The sequence below is a fragment of the Ustilaginoidea virens genome, chromosome 4 (assembly GCF_000687475.1).
Source record: "Ustilaginoidea virens chromosome 4, complete sequence".
NCBI classification, from domain to species: Eukaryota; Fungi; Ascomycota; class Sordariomycetes; order Hypocreales; family Clavicipitaceae; genus Ustilaginoidea; species Ustilaginoidea virens.
The window spans coordinates 121,577-134,670 of NC_057319.1; the positions used below are offsets into that span (position 1 = coordinate 121,577).

The following is a 13,094-nucleotide window of genomic DNA, read 5'->3' on the forward strand; positions in this document are numbered from 1 at the left end:
TCGGCCAATTCCCATCTCCGTCAACGAAAAAACAACAGTATTTACGCTCAACGCTTCTTCTGCTTCTTGCTTCCTCGGTTGTCGTCATCCAGGGCGCTCTCCCTATCTCTCTTCTTGGCCTTCTTCTCCATCTCATCCCAGTCCTCGCCTTCCTCCTCGCTGTCCATTTCGTCGTCGTCGTCATCGTCGTCGCTGGCATTGCTGCCGAAATCGGATCCGTCTTCGCTAGACTCCGATACTTCGTCCAGCTCGTCGTCGTCCATCTCAAAGGCGGATTCTTCATCGGACTCATCCTCGCCGTCTTCGTCATCAGAGTTCTCTTGCAAGAAGCCCCAGCCACCATCGACGAAGAACTGGTGCGTGTCCGCCGTGACCGTCTTCATGATTGTCGGCCAGTTGAGGTTGAGAGGACCTTCACTGTACGCAATGTCGGAAGAGTCTAGAAAGTCCTTGACTTGATCCAGGAACTCGACGGGGATGGTGTTGATATGGTATGGCGCCCGCGTAAAGTCCTTGAAGACAAACACCATGTCAAAGTTCTTGAGGCCAAACTGCACACGCTCCAGGTGGGCGATTTCGATATCTTCAATGGTAATGACCATGAAGGGAGGCTCGACTACTTGCATAAGGCAGTCCGTGGTTGGCTGGATAAAGACGTTGCTGCGGAACGGCACTCCGTTGAAGCCGAGATCGCGAATAGGCATGTCGACTTCGATGCCTTCGTTGCGGCCGGCCTCGGCAATTTTCTGAGCAAAGCCCTGAAATAATCGGTCCAGCTCCGCTCGGCGGCGACGCTCTTCTTGCTCAGCCTCGAATTCGTCTTCGTCGCCATATCTGTACTTGCGCTTTCTGTTGCCGGTCTCGTCGAATTGAATGTCGGTAGCCTCACGGTAGAACTGAACATCCTTGGTCTTCTTCTTGTTGCCAACAATGATGGGATCCTTGAGGTGAATGTGGATAATGACGATCAACTCGTGTGCGCAGGGCTGGAAGAAAAGGTGGCGAACGTTGGAAAACAAAATGTCAACCCGTTGCTGTGCATTGAGCGGCGACTGGTATCGGATACCGTTCTGGTGAATCTCGACCTTTCCGGGTACTCGTTTGCCTTCCAAGGCTGGACGGATATAGACGTTGTCCAAAACAGCAGGTCGGCGATCTGGGGGAAAAAAAGAAAGAAAGAAAAAGGCTCGTTAGAACGCACTCTCCTTGGATAATCGCTGCATGCTGCCAAGATAAAAACTTACTCCTAATCTCAATGAGCTTGTCTTGTTCGACGACATCCTCCATATCCTTCTTCTCTTGCTCCTTCTTGACCACATCGCGCTTCATGTTCGAGATCTGAGTAGCTATCTCACTGTATCTCTCCCCATCAGCTGATCGAAACGTCAGACTGCGAACAAAATGTGCGGAAGCATCCTCGAAAGGTTGATCATCTTTCCTGCCCACGCCCTGGCCAGGAGACAAGAAGTTGATCCGCAGAAAAGAAAAGTCGTTTTCGTCGCTCTTGCTGGCGTTTTTGATTGTATTGATGTGGAAAGGTACGGGTCGCCCCATGATGGGCAGGATGACGGTGCTATTTCTGGAATCAACGACAACCTCGAGGTTTTTCACCTTTAACGGAAATTGATTGTCCCTCTTGTACGATTCAAACCGCTTGAATTTTTTGACCTCGGCTCCATTCTTATCGCCTGTGGCTTCTGCAAACCTGGCAAGACCTTCCTTCTGTTTCTTCTGGGCGAGTTCTTTTTGGTGCTCCTTCCTCTTGCTCTCCGCATCTTCGTCAACTTGGGTAGTTCTTTCCGAGCGTAACCTGGTGGTTGTGATGTTTTTGGTAGCCACGGCTCCGACTCTCGAATCCTTCTTCTCCTTCTTCGGGGCTGGTTCAGCTTCTTCGTCATCCTTGAAAAAAAAGGAGTTGGCGTCGGCGCTGGTGGGAGACTCGGCAGTAAATACGACGGGCTCGCTCGTGGTGACTCGAATAGTATCTGTCAGTACCAGGGAATAGACCTTGCTGAACTTGTCCTGGGGCTGGGGGTTGTCAATATCCTGAAATCCAGTGTGGATAATGAGCGTCATTCCGTCCTTGAGGGTCCTTGAATTCTTGGCATTGAGCACAAGAGTCGGGTCACGGTTCTCAAGGCCAACCCCCCAGCCGACATTCTTCAGAAAACGCTTCTCCATCTCGGGCTTCTTGACCTTGATCAAATTGATGGCTTTTTGATACACTTCCTTGGCGGACATGCCGTCCCGGATCTCTTTGAGAATGGTGTTGTGAATCATATGCAAGAGCTTATAGTTGCTCTCCTGAGATTTGTTAGGATCGACTAGATAGGTCCGTGCGATTGTCGAACAGTATGACTTGTATCTCAGGCCCAAGCCAGCAATGATGATGCCAGCGTGCAGATTGTCATTGTTTGCCTCGACAGCAAAACGCAGATCGTACTTGCCGCCGCTCTGAATGGCGGGACCCAGGATCCAATCCAGCTGGGCGGCGTCAAAGTCTGACGGTAGTTTTCCCTTGTTGGGCAACTCAACAGTCTTCCAGAACCTATCGTCGTCGAGCTTTCGGTCGACTTTTTCGGCGAGCGTAGCATGGGTAACCTTTCTCTCACTGTCGAGTATGTTGGACATTTCGTCGAGAAAATATGGCGTCATGAGAGCCACGCAAGCTTTTGAAGCGGTTCGCATCGCGCGGAGCTCGCTCTCATCCTTTACCGAGAAGGCATGGGTGGAGAGCGCGGCCGAAATATCCACCTCTTCAAGCGCTTTGCAATGCTCAGCAAATATCTTCTTCCACTCATCGACGAAAGGGCCCTTGGAATTGTCCTTGGCAATGGTTCCGACTTTGTTCTGGAGGTGCGAGAACCGGTTCAGCAACTATTGCCAAGACTAAGTTTCTTGAGCCTCGCACTTACCCCTGCTGCCTTGATCTTGTCTGCGATGGTAACAAAAAGCTTCTCGTTCTCGGCCGCATCTTTGCCGCGAACAAGCACTTCGATGGGAAACCGACCGCCCTTGAGTTGGTCCAAATGTTTGGCTACACACAATGTCAGCTACGGCGCGGCTCGAGTGCGGTGTTCGTTGGCAAGCGCGGCTACCTTTCTTGGCCGTCGTGAGAATGTACAGAGTGTCCACAGTCAGCAGCATCAGAGTCGTCGGAAACTCGTATCCCAGTAACCAAAACTTGTGTGCTCATGTTAGTTATTAAAATGTACCAGCATGCCAGAAGCCTCGATGCATCGACCGCAAAAGCACGGCAATACTCACGTGCATGGCGTTGTTCTTGTGAAACTCCGGAATTTCCTCCATTTTGCCCATCATCACCAAGATGGAGGTGGCTCCACCGAAAAGGCCATCTTTGGATCGGAGGTCATTCTTCCAGGCGGTCGCGAAATGCGAAATGCGCTCTTGAAAAAGCTTGCCGTCAATCTTGATGTCCGCCATGCTGACTAACGCCCAATCCGGCGGGCTGCAAGATGAGACTGACGGTGACGGAAAGAAACTTGAGAGCGCCCTGCGAGGGGAGAGTGAACGGGGGGCTGAGGGTCTTTGGTTGCTGCGACACGAGGCAAAAGTTGGTTGTCGCGTAAATTGGGCGAAGTAGAGCTAAGCTATCACGTGATGCGCGTAACGCGTCAGCGCCTTGCTTGATTCCTGGCGGCAACCGTCGCGTGGCAACCAAGGTATGTAGGTGCAACCGCTGAGAGAGGTAGGTAGCTGACGAGCAGATTAAATAAAGCGTGCCGCATATCACGAATGCTTAGATGCCTCCTGATCCAACGGCGGTGACTCAAGCGATCGCTGCCTAATGCTACCTCGGTAGGCAGGTAGGTATGTATGATGAGGCTCCGACAGAGAGTCAGGATCGGGAGTCATCCTTGACTTCTTGAGCGGAGATGGGGAAACCCGGCCGACAGCTCACGTGTTGTGGCCTGTATCCAGAACCAAACTCTTGTCCATTTGCTGCCAGACACCAGTGGACTTTGAGAGATGCACACACCAAATGATGACGGCAACTCGCTATTTTACGAATCCGTACTCTGAACCTGTCGATATGCGGGAGTTTGGAACGAACAAGGGATGGCCCTGTGCCTGTCTCTACCAGGTATCTAACCTGAGGCAGGCATCAAGGGAGATGGGCAAATGAAGACGCCGACGAATAATCCACCATAGGGAAAACAGTTCCATAGGTATGCAAGTCATTCGTGGAAAGTTTCCCCTGGCCAAAGTGAATATGTATGCATTTCACCAGGGACGCACCGGAACATAATTCGTCCGGCTCACCTCAACTCGTCCCCTCCTTCCGCATCTGCAGTTCTCCGGACGGAGTAATTAGTCACGCATTCGGTTTGTGATTGAAACAGACTCCAGACTACGGAGCAGTTGACCGTTCCGTGAATATTCAGTACTCCGTACCTACACCTGTTATACCGGGCAGTCGGCTAAATAGAGCCAACTTCCGCCTAAACCTCGTATTCCGCAAGCCCACAGAAGAAGGTCCCTGCAAATCGCCCATCCGCCACCATGAGACTTCCATACGTCTCCAACCCCCCGCCAGCATGCTCTCCCGAAGAAGCAGACATCGTAAAGCGTATTGAGGCTCGCCGCGCTCCTCGGCCTCTGCAACCCCTCGATCTCGCTCTTCTGCACTCCCCTCCTTTGGCCGATGGCTGGAATTCCTTCCTCGGTGCCGTGAGGACAAAGACGTCTCTGGGCGCTGACCTCAGAGAACTTGCCATTTCTCGCGTAGCAGTCTGCAACAGGGCTTGGTATGAGTGGAAGCACCATGCGCCGTTGGCGGCAGAGGCGGGGGTCAGCAAGGAGGCTCTCGAGGTGGTCAAGAGAGACGGGGAGTTTCGACAGTCGGAGAAGCCTGCGGAGCTAAGCGAGAAGCAGTGGGCCGTGCTGGTCTACGCAGATGAGATGACGAGAAACGTCCAGGTCGGGGATGAGACGTTCCGGCAACTCAAATCCTTGTTTAGCGATAAAGAAGTGGTTGAAATCACTGGAACTGTGAGTCTAATACCCTGATGGCAGGCAATGCGGAAAAGCGTCCACAAAACGAGAGGGAGAACGCTCCCTTGTCCGACCTGCTAATTCATGGCAAAGGTCGCCGCTTATAACTGCGTAAGCCGGTTTTTGGTGGCTCTTGACGGTATGTTATTAACCCATTCAATTCATACTCGCTAACTACCTGCCTGTTAACGTCTCATGCAAAGTTGGCGAGAGTAACGGTACTGGACCAGACGATGTTGCGACTCATTAACCGTCATGGCCCGACATTAATCGATGGGAACCCTCTACCAAACGCACTTTTTATACATCTTGCCGCCCAAAGGCACAGGCATGAGAAGTTCTCGGTCATTCGACTTGCAGAATCCTAAACAAAGAGCAGAAGGGGGAGGTGACTTGTGATTGTGAAAGTGCAAAGTCCGAAAACTGTGCTCGAAAACAAAAAACGAAACAGGGGTATCCTAAGTGACCTGATGGTTGAGAGAAGAGAGCAAGCAGAAAGGAAACAGAGTCAAGGCCGAGACTCCTCACTGTAGTGAACAAGGAAGTCGTACGTATGACTCGAGAGGTGAGCCAGGATCGGATAGTAGTAATGTTGTAAAGCCGTTTCTCATACAATCATGCTTCATAAGCACCTTATTTTGGTTCTCCCGTGAATAAGTCGCGATTCTCATCCATTCGTCGGTAATGCTGTTGTTATCAATCACCGGCAGTGTTGTATCCGTGCATGACTTCGTAACCTCGCGAAACGAAAAAACAATAATAAAAAAAAAATAAAAAAAACAAAAAAAAAAAAAAGCTTGTCGGTCGTACTGCTGCGAGGGTAATGCATATCGGGCGCCACGTTGGTCGCTACGGTGTCGTCCTGGCCATGGCAAGCTCTATCGAGGCATGACGCTGCTGCATCCGCGGTGACGTTTGCAACTCCTCAACCACTCCCGCCCACCCCTTTCTGTGAGGGACAATGACGTTTTCTTGGTGGCCAATAGCCTGGGTCGTCAGTCGTCTCAAGGGCGGGCGCCTTACCGCGCTCTCGGTGAGGGACTTCCTAAGCGAGAGTTTCGTGGGGCTTGCAAAAGGCGTACTCTTCTCCGGGTCCCTGGGCAGAGGGGGCGGCGGAGGCGGATTCCTGTCCACCACCGAGGTCATGATGCCCATGTACACGACGAGGAAGCGCATCCGCAAGAGATCCAGCCTCCGCACTCTGTCCTCGAGCTGGCCGCGTTTGACGCCCCACAGCAGCCTTGCGCTCGTTCTCAGCGTAGAAGCGCCTTCCGAGACCACCATGCCGTTGAGCTGTTCGCGCAGGTCGTCGCCCCCCTTTTGTATTTCGCGGAGGAGCTGGCCGAGCCTGATTTTGTCCTCGAGGCGCTGGACCTTGGCCACATCCCGGTCGTAGCTCTCGTTTTCCTGTATCGAGAAGTCGACTGTGTCGATGAAGGTGGCGATCTCGCGAGGCGCCGCGGAGTAGGCTGCCCAGAGAGTCGCGCCTACTTGGCCGACGACGAGGAGTGACAGAAAAAGGGCGGTCAGTGCGAGAATGACGGTCCATTGCAACCAGCCGGACTCGGACATGGTTGGTGAAGAAGGAGAGGATCGGTGATGCGCAGGCAGTAGTGGCTTTCACTAGCCTTCAGGTGTCATGGCTTGGCGGGAGATGAGAATGGCCAGATGCAGCAAGTGGATGCAGGAGTTATATAGCATATGCGAGATGCAGGCACGCAGAAGCGCAGCCGAGTTGACGTGTGAAGAAAGGCGGGGGGGGTTTGGGATTGGCGAGCCAGCGTGTTTGTGCGATTGTGCTGGCTACGAAGCCCTGAGAACAGTTGACTGCATGTCAATATGTTGACTTGCAGCTGCCAGCGAGTGGTGGCCGGTGCGGAGGGCTGCAGTCAATTGACATGGGCGACAGACACTGCACTATAGCCAGGTCACTAAGGCAGTAGGCAGTGCCAGGCTCAAGTCAACGCTTACTATCTCCTACTAGGTAGGTACCTAAGGTCTCTGGTCACTGGTGGACAATGAGTCTGTCGCGCTGGGCATTTGTCGATGACAATTGATGCTCAAACTCGAACCTCCAAACGGGGGCGGAATGAAAAGGCGCGGGAGGAGCCGCAAGCCTCCCCGCCTTTAACACCAGAAGAGGCGGCTTTGATCCAAGCATTGAGGTAGGCATCCATGGCAATGTCTACATCAACCATGAATCGGATGCGGAGTTGATGGTTGTGGTGGCGCTTTTGACAAGGGCGGTGCAACCCACGGAATTTAATTGGCTAAGTGGGGTGCTGCGGTACCAGGTAGTCATCGGACTTGACAAGACGTTGATTTCCTCCACCCCCCCCCCCCCCCAAGGACCTCCGCAACTCGAGCTCACCGATCAGGACGAGGTCAAGCGAGACGGCGTCTCGTCGCAAAATCACACAGGGTCTAGGAAGCAGCCATGGCTGCAGCATCAACCGAGCACCCCGTCCCCGAGACTCACCAGTTTCCCCTGCCAAAAGTCCTCCAGTACCCCGCCTCGACCCCTCCGTCGCTCATTGCGCAAGGCGCGGAAGGCCGCCTCTACAAAACTACATATCTGGATCCCCATGTGCCCTGCGCGCTCAAGTACAGGCCTCCCAAGCTGTGGCGGCACCCCAAGCTGGATCAGACCCTGACGAAGCACCGGATCCTGTCCGAGGCGCGCATCCTCGCCAAGTGCCGACGAGAAGGCCTCCGCGTCCCGGCCGTGTACGCCGTCGACGAGAGCGCCGGCTGGCTGATGATGGAGTGGATTCACGGCGCGCCGGTCCGAGCCAGCATCAACAAGTGGCTGGGGGATAGAACAGACGGGCTGGAGGGCGACACGAGACTCAAGGACTTGATGAGGCGGATGGGCGTGGCCGTCGGGAGCCTGCACAAGATTGGCATCGTGCACGGCGACCTGACGACCAGCAACATGATGCTGAGACCGCCGACAGAGGGGTCGGACCAGCACGACGACCTCGGCGGAGAGGTTGTCATAATAGACCTGGGTCTGGCTAGCGGGGCGGTGCATGAGGAAGAGCGGGCTGTGGACTTGTATGTCCTGGAACGGGCGTTTGGGAGCACGCACCCAAGGGCCGAATGCTTGTTTGGCGAGTTGCTTGATGCGTACAAGGGGTGTTTCAAACAAGCAGTGACGGTGCTGAGGAAGTTGGAGGACGTCAGGATGAGAGGCAGGAAGCGCAGCATGCTCGGCTAGAAGCAAGAACTTGGAACACCAAAAAAAAAAAACCCCCCACCAGCAAGAGAAGATGGGCGCTGAGAGTCTGAAAAAAAAAACCATAATATATTCGTGTGGTGATGCGCACGCGCGGTGCCGAAATGCCGATGCTCGCTATGGCAGAACAAACCTCCCATGATATCCTGACAGGATGAAAACAGTTGCAAAGCGGAGAAAAGGGGCAAGGAAAAGAAACTGCATGCGAAAGAAAAAGAGACGAAACAAAGGAAAAGAAACGCAGAGAGAGAAGGATGACGGAATGTTCAGAACTTGGGTTCGGCAGACCAACAAATGCGCCCAGTCGTCTTCCCAAGAAACCATGGCCAAGCGCTCTCAAACCGCTTGCGTCGCTCGCCCCGTGTTCCTCGACAACGGCTCCCCGACTGAGGTCCAGCCGACCCAGCCACGTTGATAATATACGTCCTATGCCTCGATCAACTCGGCGCCAGCAAAGTACCCCTTGTTCTCAATGACACCGCGGTCCCGCACAAACGCCATGTACCTCACCACCCACTGAGGGACGAGATTGCCCCTGAGGCCAACGCCGCCGTTGTCGGCGTCAGCAAGCACGTTTGCGCCGCGAACCCCCCCGCCCAGCAGTTCCCGCAGCGTGCCCGGCGGCAGGATGTCGGTGCAGTCGCGGTGGACGTTGAGCTCGATGCCGTGCCGCTCGGCGAGCTGCTTCAGCGGCGGCGGGACGTTGCAGCAGTCGTGCAGGTTGATCTGGTCGACGGCCGGGGGCACGGCAGCGCGCCTGATGAAGGCGCTCAGCTTCTCGCTGCCAAACTCGGCCACGCCGAGCCTCTTGGCCACGCCGCGGCCGTGCAGCTTCTCCAGGACCCTCCACGTCGCCAGCTCCTCGTCCAGGTGGCCCTGGCGGGCGTTTTTCTTGTCGGCCTCCCACTCGCAGGTGCCCTCGAACGAGACGCCGGGGAAGGAGGCCACCAGCAGGTCGACGGCCGGCGTGCCGAGCTCCCTGCTGGTCAGGGCCAGCGCCTCGTGGATGTGCTGCTCGCGCTGGGCGGCCGACGAGCCGGGCAGGAAGAACAGCTTGACGGTGATTTCGTACTGGCTCGGCTCGTCGCGCAGCCCGGCGGCCCGCCAGTTGATTCGGGGAACGTACACGACGTCTCCGTCCGTCTCGGTCCAGACGTCGGGCGGCGTGGGCGGCGTGAAGGCGCCGCCGCGAGAGGCAGGGCCGTCGGCGGCGGCGGCGGTGCCGTTGGCGCTGGCGCTGGCTGCGGAACCGTTCGTCTGCGCGGGCGGCGGCGGTGCGGCGGCGGCGGCGGCGGCGGCGGCGGCGGCATAGTCGCGCTTGGCTTGGGAGAAGCTGTCGCGGAGGGAGTTGACAAGCTCGAGGTTGGATCTGTTGCCGCTTCCTGACCGTGGAATAATCGACGGGCCGGAGGACATGACGTTGCTGCAGGGGAGGTAGGAGACGAGGCACCCGGCTGGGTTAGCTCTCCTGTCCGTTCGCATGAACCCAGCGGCGGCGCAAAAGGGACGGCGACTTACCCCGTTGACAAGATCAGCTTCGTCATGGCGGACAGGTTTGCCAAGAAAAAAAGTCTGTCTTGAGGGCAAATTCCAAGAACAGCAGTCTTCCTTTTTTTTTCCTCCCCCACTCTTTTTTTCTCTTTTTTAATATTGTGATTTTTATTTTCTTTTTGGGTCCTGCAAGAAAGAGTGCGGGAGCGGAGTATTGCTGGGCGAGAGAGAGAGAGTTTAGGTTGTGACGGACGGGCGCTTATTGAAATTATCAAAATCTAATGCTGCCAGGCACAGGCAAAGGAAAGCCGGCCCTTCCAAAAAGGCAAAATGGGGGCCTCTGGCCACCGGACCCGGACTTGAGCCCACTACGACGACGTACGACAAGCTGGTTAGGTTTGTTGGAGCCCATAAATTGGAGCCGCTGCTCGTGCTGTACGCTGTACGTGCTCCGTTCCAGACTCCGTCCTCGCCGACGTCGCCGGTGGGCGGCATGGCGGGTGAGATTGGCCCTCGGCCTTTTCACCATGATAACATTGAAAGAAGCGCACCAAAAGAATTCAATCATGCGTCATGTCGTGCATCTGCTCCACAGGCTCGTCGAACATGAAGCGAATGCGGGCTTGACTTTAACTTTGTTGCAGCGTGGCCATCTGCATCCCGAGACTTTGTGCACTTCTGTGGCGTACCCAAGTTGAAACAAGCTATAACAAGTTGGCCCCTCCTTGTTCCTCTATTTCCTCTCATCTCGGTTTCCAACCTGACCTTTATAATCGTCAGTGATGAGCGGCCGGAAGCTGGGCTTCGCAAGTAGGAAGCAAGAGAAGAAAAGAAAGCAAAGACAAGGATAGCGAGGATGTGAATTCAACCTCCGAATGCAATAAAGAAAGGGAGTTTCTTCTTCACGTCGGCGGGCAAGCCTCTAGATGCAACGAAAAAAGAAGGGGTATATCGCCTAGAGGTAGTGTAATACTAGGAATTTACAAATAGAAATTAAAAATTATGGCCGGGTTTTCATGTTATATGCCAGACGTACTGATCATGCCAGGTAATAGTCGCCTCACGCAAGGCCTGGCAATCTCAGCACCTACCTTAACCTAATAAGCGGCCAGAAGCTATGCTTCGCAAGTATAAAGCAAAAGAAAGAAAAGAAAGCAAAGGGGAGGAGAACAAGGATAAGAATTTATACCAATTCAAAAAGGATGTGCTCGCCTATTGTTTCCTACTTGATGAGCATTATGCGAGGTTTATCGAGGGAAAGAGTAAGCATGGCTAAGTAAAGGGGTAGGCACGTCGCTGAGCAAGCTTGTCGCAAAGTTGAGCAGGAAGGTTACTATGTACCCCTAGGCCTGCCAAGGGCTCCAGTCCCTTCACAGACGACTCTGGATTTTAGGTCAGTTTTAACTTCTACTACCCTGTACTCCGTAGCGCGTTCAAGACTACAAGTACTTCTTTCTCCCCAGTGCTGGGAAGCTGAGGCAGTGGCCGGCTTGTTCAACATCGGATAAACTGTGGATAAACCAGCCCATCCAATGCTGGCTCGTCACCAACCAACAAGTTCTAAAGGGCAACATTGAAACGCTCTGGAGCGAAAAATCGCCCTCTCCACCTCACCTCAGCCCACAGGCCCAGGGAAACAATTACTTCTCCTCTCGTCCGTACTTTTTGGCCCCCCTCCCCCACGTTTCACTCCGCCACGCATGACACTTCCAAGCAGGGCTTGGTGATGTGCATGCTTTCCTCGCAATGGCGATACAGTATGTTTTCTTCCTTTCTGGACCGCTCGCCTGAGCGAACATGATGCTTACCCCTAACTGCAGGTATCTCATCTTGTTGTCCCGCCAAGGAAAAGTGGTTCGTTTACAGCTGCCGTTGAACACTTTCGAGCCTCGCCATACATGTTGACCAGACGCTCTAGCGCCTTGCCAAATGGTTCACGACACTGTCTCCCAAAGACAAAGCCAAGATCGTCAAAGATGTGTCACAACTTGTCCTTGCTCGCCGAACACGCATGTGCAACTTTCTAGAGTATAAGGGTTCGTGCCTCGAGCATAGCCGTCGGCCCTCGCAGCTGGCACCCCGATTTGGGCCTTGATTCTGATGTTGTTGTTGTTGCGCTTGTGCAGACACAAAGATTGTATATCGCCGATATGCGTCCCTCTTCTTCATTGCCGGCTGCTCGTCGGACGACAACGAGCTGATTACTCTTGAAATCGTTCACCGCTACGTCGAACAGATGGACAAGTACTACGGCAACGTTTGCGAGCTGGACATCATCTTCTCCTTCACCAAGGCTTACTACATACTCGACGAGCTGCTGCTCGCAGGCGAGCTGCAAGAAAGCAGTAAGAAGAATGTCTTGAGATGCATAGGGCAGCAAGATTCCCTAGAGGACATGGAGGTATGTATGTTGCCACGAGTCGAAGCTGTGTCTATGGTGCTGGCGAAGCCCGTTCCCTTGTTTCCCCCTCCCCTCTGTATCCAGAATCGCGGTTGCCCGTCTTCACAGATGGCTTTGCCCCAGGAGGTGAAAACCGGCTGACGGGGGGCATTCCTTTTCTGGTTTCCACAACAGGTTGAGGATGAAGTTACCAAGCTCATGTAGCGAGATCAAGTCGGTGCTCTTGTCAGCCGAGTGAGACGAGCGTGCCCCTGCGGGTTGCTCGCACGGTACTCTTTGGGTGGCATGTCCAAATGCACGACGCCAAAAAATCGCCGAAACTTGGCCCATGACCCTCTGAACTGGTCCCGATTTTCAGCGGGACACGGGGTTGAACTAGGAGCCTGCGTTTTGGAGAATGTCGCCGCATTGATGACAGCATTGTTCATGAGAGACATTGACACTTGGACTCGTTAGGTCGCAACAGACTTTGAAAATAGTCTAAAATCAGTGGGTCTGCTTTAAGCGATGTAAAGGCCACGGCAGTTCGACTATTAATCACATCTACGAACTAAATTCTTCTGGAAAGGGCATGTCGCACGGAGCACAGGACGCGCTCAGCACCAAGCGTTATTCAACCTGTACCGATTCAAGATTAGGTTATTCTGTGGGGGAACCACAGTCTTGCTGTCATTGTGTATATTATCTTTGAGGATGGACCACCATCTTTGCATTGTCCAGAGATAGATAGCCTGCTCCAGCTGCTGCAGGAGAGAGGGCTGTCAAGCGGCCAAAGAACGGCATTGGCGGAGCCGGCTTGAAAGTGGGATGCGGACATTTGAAAAAAAAGCTCAGCCAAAGCCATCCCGCTGCCACAAGCCGGGTATGTGATGAAGCAATAAGGAGACCTTTTCTTTCTGTTTGGCTCAGCAAATCTGAACATGGTGAACTTGGTGTTGCAGTTGCAGC

General features: G+C 54.0%; 6 protein-coding genes across 6 annotated transcripts; 3 read left to right on the plus strand and 3 right to left on the minus strand.

Moving 5' to 3' along the window:
• Nucleotides 1-47: 47 nt before the first annotated feature.
• Nucleotides 48-3,444, minus strand: UV8b_04535 (uncharacterized protein; the record flags this gene model as incomplete). Its single annotated transcript, XM_043142033.1, has 5 exons — nucleotides 48-1,156; nucleotides 1,245-2,850; nucleotides 2,916-3,037; nucleotides 3,099-3,183; nucleotides 3,268-3,444. The coding sequence occupies 5 exons, from the start codon at nucleotides 3,442-3,444 to the stop codon at nucleotides 48-50; spliced, it is 3,099 nt and encodes a 1,032-aa protein (XP_042997967.1).
• A 1,080-nt stretch (nucleotides 3,445-4,524) lies between these two features.
• UV8b_04536 (uncharacterized protein) lies at nucleotides 4,525-5,266 on the plus strand (the record flags this gene model as incomplete). Its single annotated transcript, XM_043142034.1, has 3 exons — nucleotides 4,525-5,013; nucleotides 5,110-5,155; nucleotides 5,220-5,266. 3 exons carry the CDS (start codon nucleotides 4,525-4,527, stop codon nucleotides 5,264-5,266), a joined length of 582 nt encoding a protein of 193 aa, XP_042997968.1.
• A 599-nt stretch (nucleotides 5,267-5,865) lies between these two features.
• On the minus strand, nucleotides 5,866-6,588 carry UV8b_04537 (uncharacterized protein; the record flags this gene model as incomplete). Its single annotated transcript, XM_043142035.1, has 1 exon — nucleotides 5,866-6,588. One exon carries the CDS (start codon nucleotides 6,586-6,588, stop codon nucleotides 5,866-5,868), a length of 723 nt encoding a protein of 240 aa, XP_042997969.1.
• An 865-nt stretch (nucleotides 6,589-7,453) lies between these two features.
• Nucleotides 7,454-8,236, plus strand: UV8b_04538 (uncharacterized protein; the record flags this gene model as incomplete). Its single annotated transcript, XM_043142036.1, has 1 exon — nucleotides 7,454-8,236. The coding sequence occupies one exon, from the start codon at nucleotides 7,454-7,456 to the stop codon at nucleotides 8,234-8,236; it is 783 nt and encodes a 260-aa protein (XP_042997970.1).
• Nucleotides 8,237-8,680: 444 nt separating this feature from the next.
• UV8b_04539 (uncharacterized protein) lies at nucleotides 8,681-9,798 on the minus strand (the record flags this gene model as incomplete). The annotated part of the gene is made up of 2 exons (XM_043142037.1): nucleotides 8,681-9,677; nucleotides 9,773-9,798. The coding sequence occupies 2 exons, from the start codon at nucleotides 9,796-9,798 to the stop codon at nucleotides 8,681-8,683; spliced, it is 1,023 nt and encodes a 340-aa protein (XP_042997971.1).
• Nucleotides 9,799-11,491: 1,693 nt separating this feature from the next.
• UV8b_04540 (uncharacterized protein) lies at nucleotides 11,492-12,350 on the plus strand (the record flags this gene model as incomplete). The annotated part of the gene is made up of 5 exons (XM_043142038.1): nucleotides 11,492-11,502; nucleotides 11,566-11,599; nucleotides 11,664-11,781; nucleotides 11,872-12,146; nucleotides 12,321-12,350. 5 exons carry the CDS (start codon nucleotides 11,492-11,494, stop codon nucleotides 12,348-12,350), a joined length of 468 nt encoding a protein of 155 aa, XP_042997972.1.
• Nucleotides 12,351-13,094: the final 744 nt, after the last annotated feature.